The sequence below is a fragment of the Halichoerus grypus genome, chromosome 3 (genome assembly GCF_964656455.1).
Source record: "Halichoerus grypus chromosome 3, mHalGry1.hap1.1, whole genome shotgun sequence".
Classification (NCBI taxonomy): domain Eukaryota; kingdom Metazoa; phylum Chordata; class Mammalia; order Carnivora; family Phocidae; genus Halichoerus; species Halichoerus grypus.
In genome coordinates, this window is record NC_135714.1 from 20526334 (window position 1) to 20532333 (window position 6000).

Here is a 6000-nt window from a genome sequence, read left to right on the forward strand (position 1 = left end):
AACGGGAATCATTTGCAAGTCCTCAGTGCAGCGTCTCATCCCATAGGGTACAGGTTGAGATTTTTTAACTCCATCAGAAGAAAGTTAAAATGGGGAATCTGTTTGGCTGTGATATCCGAGGGCTGGTGAGTGAGTTCCAGTAATCCCAGGCTCTTGGCCATGGAAGATGTAGTAACATATCAGTGGAAAGATGTACCTTGAGCCTTAAACACACTGCTCTCTCTGCTTCCCATGAACTTTCTGTGCTCTGCCAGGGAGAGGCAGAGGTTCAGCTAAGACCCCCTGTGCTGTCTCCACTCTAAAACCAAGAGGAACAAGCTTGAAGGGAAGAGAAGTCAACACATTCATGTGTCTCTCAACTTGATGAATGTGGACGCTTCCCCTAGAGAACTAATTTTCGTGTATAATTAAACATGGAAATGCTATGTTTTCCAATCAACAGCCAATCAGTCTGTGATACTCTGAATATCATTACTGGGAGGCCATGATTTCCCTGCAAATTGCTTTTTCGGTTGTATTTTAAGACTCCATCTCATACGACTACACTGACAAATTGAAAGGTGAGGGCTGAGAAAGTTCATTCTAACATGGGTCCCCAGCTTACCATGAGCCCTCCAGGTAGGCATTGAGGCCTTTGCGAATGACATGGCCCAAGTAGCCATTTTTCTCAGCTACGTGCTTTGCCCATCTGAAAAGAAAAGGAATGAGAAAATATCCAAACTGTGGCAAATTAAATAATTGTTTTTTCTTCATATGATCTCAGTAAATCCCACTTGGGGATTATTTTGCTTGTTAGAATTTTTACACAGCAACAAACCAGAACTAAACATTAAGAAGGCAAAAAAAGATGCATTTTGAAAACTTTACATTCAGTGCCTTTTCTTCTAAGTGCTTAGGAGTTATCGTGTATGGAGACAAAGACATGAGCGATACCTAATGAAAAATAACCACCGATACGAAAAAAGATAATCTTCACCAAGAGTTCTAGTACTCTCTCCATTAAAACATGTTTACTGATTTATTATAAGGTTTCCCCATTTTTTTTTCTGTTCTCTAATTTATCCTGGAGAATTTTTACTAAATAATGAACTGGCCTGTTGTAATCTTTAGACTTACAACCACTAAAAGAATATTACAAGGATACACAACTAACAAGCTAATGGAAAGGGGAAATAAAATTTTTTAAAAATACTTGGGTAGCTCAGTCGTTAAGCGTCTGCCTTCGGCTCAGGTCATGATCCCAGGGTCCTGGGATTGAGCCCCACATCGGGCTCCCTGCTCAGCGGGAAGCCTGCTTCTCCCTCTCCCACTCCCCCTGCTTGTGTTCCCTCTCTCATTGTGTCTCTCTCTGTCAAATAAATAAAGTCTTTAAAAAAAATTTGAGTAATGTAAAGGAAGGGTAAGAAAAGGGGAAACAAGCACTAAGAATGGATGGGACAAGTAAGGAATAAGTAGTAAAACGGCAGATTTAAAACAAAATATATCTGCAAGTTGCATTAAATGTAAATGGTCTAAATATACCAATTAAAAACTAAACTCGTCAGACTGAATAAAAAGTACACAAAAACCCAATTATTTGCTGCTTAGAAGAGATACATATTAAAATTAAAAGAAGAAAAGATTAAAAGTAAAGTCTGGAAAAAGATATAATTCTAACAAAAAAAAACTCTAAGAAACAAAAAAAGCAGGTGTAGCAAAATTGACGGTATGCTGGTCATAAAGCAAGCCTCAACAAATTCCAAAGGACCAAAGTCATTCAGAATGTATTCTTTGATTGCAGTGGAATTAAGCTAGTAATCATTAACAAAAAAAAATTTATGAAACATATGAATGTTCACACCAAACATCCTAATAAATAATGATAAAAAGCTTCAAGTTTGTCTTGGTCAAGTTTTATCACTGAGTTCAGGTCAGGTTGGATTTGCTTTCAAATGTCTTACGAAACAAAACCTTTTGAAAAGCCAGACTATTGGTTTGAGGGTGATCTAAAGCAGAGGTCTGCAAAGTTTTGTTTTTTGTTTTTTTTTCTGTAAAAGGCAAGATAGTAAATATTTTAAGCCTTGTGGGCCACACATAGCCTCTACTTATTCATCGTAGTGTGTGTGCTTGTCTTACAACCCTTTAAAAATGTAAAAAGCGTTCTTAGCTCCTGGAGCCACACAAAACAGAGGGTGGGCCACATGTTACTTATGGGTCCTAGTTTACCAACCTCTGTAAAACATTTTCAGATATGCATGACCTCAAAAATGCACCTCTTGTTCACCATTCTTTAGGAAGCTACTGGAGGATGTGCTCTACAAAAGCATAGGAGTAAATCAAGAAAGAGGAAGAAATAGGGTAAGGCAAGGAGAGCCCAAAAAGACAGGGATGAAGGGAAAGGAAACCTCCACAGTGATGACAAAGTTAATTTCAGGAAGGCAGCTCTGTCCTGAGCAAAGACAGAGATGTCACTGAGATTAAGTTAATTGTATACCTGGTGGGTCTGGACATACTGAGGAGAGATTTAGACAACTGTGGGAGAATTTGGAGAATTAAACACATGAAAAATGATAAGTATGCAGAAAGCTAAGCAACTGAAGGACTATGAAGTATAATTAATGCTCCACAGAACACAAAAAACTGTGCAAGAAAGAAAAAGTAGTCACAGCTTATTACATGGCTCAGCGATGAGTAGCACTCACATGGCCCTAATAATGGACACCCTGCTCCTAATCTAACCAAAATAATGATATATTTATGGGAAAATGGGACCAGGTGGGAAGTGTAAATGCGTGGGATGACGGGTGGCGGCAGAATGAGAGGGAACTCTATCTTTATTTTTCACAGTGGGACATCATTAGACAAAGCCTGTAATGAAAATAACAAGAAATAGTAGTATGAGCATGTCATTGAAAGAGAAAGGCAAACAGTAAAGAAATAATGCAAAGACTGAAAGTGACTTATTCTTGAGAGCAGGAAGTAGTCTGGGTGGGGTAGCAGATTGCTTGCTTTTCCCATGTCAAATTATTATTTTTTTGGTTTCAGTTAAAATGTACTTATTTTTGCCTTGTCGAATGAGACGGCTCTTGAAACTCTGTGCATGTATAACTGGTAAAAATAAAGATTGAATTCAAAATTGCAAAACAAAGAATGGGGACTCCATTTTCAGGCACAGTGAATTAAGTACGCGGCTTTCCCTTTGTGTACAATAGCTGACAGATTCTTACACAACAGCCTTCTCGGGATCTCTAGGGAATGTCTCCAGGTTTCCTGTGATATAATAGAGAGAACACCACAAGGTTCCTTCAATGTGTCCGCCCTGTGCAGCCTTATGGAAATATTCACCGGCTAACGTCTGTAGAGAGATAAACAGAGTTATCTCATTAGTGAGGAGTCCTCCCAGGTGGACTGGTCTCCCTGGAGCCAACACGGTGAGACACTCAACCCCTGATATTTTCACCGGCTCATCACTTCTGATATCTTTAGGAAAACCAAGTCAAGCTTCAGGAAGACAGCCCATCACAGAAGCCGGCCTCTGGATGCGATAACCTTGACAGTAAGCTATTCTGTTAAGTTTACCCAATAAATTAATAAGACAACACGTAGCTACGAATCCCTTAACGCTTGTAAATGAAACAGAAGAATGTATCAGAAGTCACACCGGGTGAAAATTCAGGCATTGGCTTTCCTAACCTTGCTGAATACTTTCTTCAAACTCATGTGCCAAAACTGCACCTCCCGCAGGAAGGTGAGAATTAGAATATGACAATAAAAAATCCACACTAGCGTACACGTGGGTGGGTGACCAGACATTAGCAATGCATAAAAACATACAGCCCCTTATGCAGGCAGAGAGATGCAGAGGGGAAAAATAAACATTTAGAAGGGTGAATATTCTGGTGATTACTATTATTTTTTCCGAGGCGGTTAGCTGCCGTTCTGAAGCAGGGCTTTGGAGTCAGATGGGCTTGGGTCTAAATCCCAGCTCTGCTCCTTCCCCCTGTGTGACCTTGGGCATATCAGTTCATCTCTCCAACTGCGAGATTTCTGCAGCTGAAAAATATGGCTTCTAATAATACCTAGCACGAACGGCCGTTTCAAGGATTAAATGAGATGTATTCTCAAGGCTTAGCACAGTGCTTCACAAAAATTATCTTCCAGTTCCCAACCCCCAGAAACTTACCGCTGCCTCAGGCTGGCCCATCCTGCGAATTGCCCCCTCCACTCTTCTACCTCGATAAATGCCAAATACTTTGGAGTCACCCCGTCTCCTCTCCCCTGTCACACCTCACATCCAATCCATTAGCGAGCCCTGTCACCTTGACCTTCAAAGTACGTGCATAATCCAGCCACATTTCCATCCCCCTCCTGGGGTCGCCCATCCTTTCTCACTTGGATTCAATACATTAACCCCCTGCTCCCCTCTTGTCTTCTTTAATCCTAGTCTCTGCTAGAATCTAAGGGGAGGCTTTTAAAGCACAGCACATCACTACCCTGTCCAAAGCTGCCCAGCGGTTTCCCATCTTCCTCGGAGCGGCGGGGACCTCACAATGACCTGCGCACCTGCCTGCCCGACCTTCTCGCCCACCTATGCCCCTCCCCCACTCCCTGCTCCTGCTGCTCCAGCTTCCCTGTTGTTCCTTGAGGAGCAACAAGCCTGCTTTCCTCTAGGGCTTTTGCCCTGGCTGTTCCCTCTTTCTGGAATATTCTTCTCCCAGATATATATAAGGCTCCTGTATCCCCAGTGCCTCGGAGAGTGCCTGGCATAGGTGGGCATTCAATGAAATTTGTGGACTGTAATGGTGCAGAAATTATAATCACCATCATCAAGAGTATTAGTAATAACGAGGGGCTTCCATTTTGCGCAGGGATCCCAGTCCTGCCTCCACTAAGCGTATGACTCTGAGTAAGTTACATATGCTCTCAGAGCCTTGATTGTTCATTCTGTAAAATGGATATAATCATAGCAGCTATTCCAGAAGGTAATTAGAATGACATGGGGTGCATGTCAACTATTTCTGAGTGTCTATCACAGAGGAAGTGCTTAGCAAACACTGAAGACTGTCACTGTGGTTTTCACTATTATGAAATCTGGTCTCATATCAGGCAACCCTATCTGGACCCAGCTCTCTTTGCTTCTAGTAAGATCAATCTCTGCACTGCCTCTTGCTCATTCTCATCTTGAATCATCTTCCCCTTCTTCCCTAGTTCAGGCCTCCCTCCTCCAGGAAGCCTTCCTGACTGCTTTTGGCCATTACAGTTTCCCCTGTTGAGATCTGTTTGGGTCATAGCAAAGAGCACACGCTTGACACTTGGCTAGACACCATCCTTTGCCGTTTGCTGTCTTATCTTCCTAACTGGACCCTGGAGTTGCTTGAGGACAGGGTCTGTGTCTGGGGTGGCGTCTGCACCCCCATGGGGCCTCATGCAGGCCGGGCACATGGCAGACAAGCCGGTGGCCAGTGGCACAGCTGGTCTTAAGCCTTACTTGGTTCCTTTCAGGAATTCCGGGGAAAATGCCATCCAAATACAGGACTCCAAGATTGTACGATGCATCCGGATTCCCCATTTCTTCTGCTTTTAACCAGTACTTTGCTGCTTTGGCATAATTTTTCTTGAATTTGTGGTAATACCATCCCAAGCCATTGACTGCCTGATGCAATCCCTGGATTTTAGAACAGTGAAAAAAAAATTACTTTTTTTTTTTTAATTTTTTTTAATGAAACCTAAAGAGAATCAATTGTTGGGAAAGCACTCTGCCTGCGTCTGAGCAAAACCTTTCCTGTCTCTTTCTGGGGGCAGATGGCATTAAAGAAAAGCTAAGTGTTAGAAACCACGAGCCTGCTCGGAGCCTTCCCCGGGGTGGATTTCAGCCGGCTGCTGCTGGGGGATTCCTGCCTTCCAGCTCCGCAGCGACGCTGCCCCCAAATCACAGCGCAGCTCCTGCAGGCTCCTGCGCAAAGCCCTTGTCTACAAAAGGCCTCTTACTGCCCCACAGCATCAACAGTGACCTTGTGACTC

General features: G+C 42.8%; 1 protein-coding gene across 3 annotated transcripts in view; it reads right to left on the bottom strand.

Annotated features, from left to right (window-relative positions):
* The window catches only part of SEL1L3 (SEL1L family member 3), a 96869-nt gene that overhangs the window by 23581 nt on the left and 67288 nt on the right, over positions 1 to 6000 (bottom strand). For all 3 annotated transcript variants that reach the window (XM_078068467.1, XM_036090610.2, XM_036090612.2), the window contains exons 15-17: positions 5468 to 5644; positions 3207 to 3334; positions 605 to 688 (exon numbers count right to left, since the gene is read on the bottom strand). In XM_078068467.1, the coding sequence (XP_077924593.1) occupies positions 605 to 688; positions 3207 to 3334; positions 5468 to 5644 (389 nt within the window). The remainder of the gene's footprint in view (positions 1 to 604; positions 689 to 3206; positions 3335 to 5467; positions 5645 to 6000) is intronic.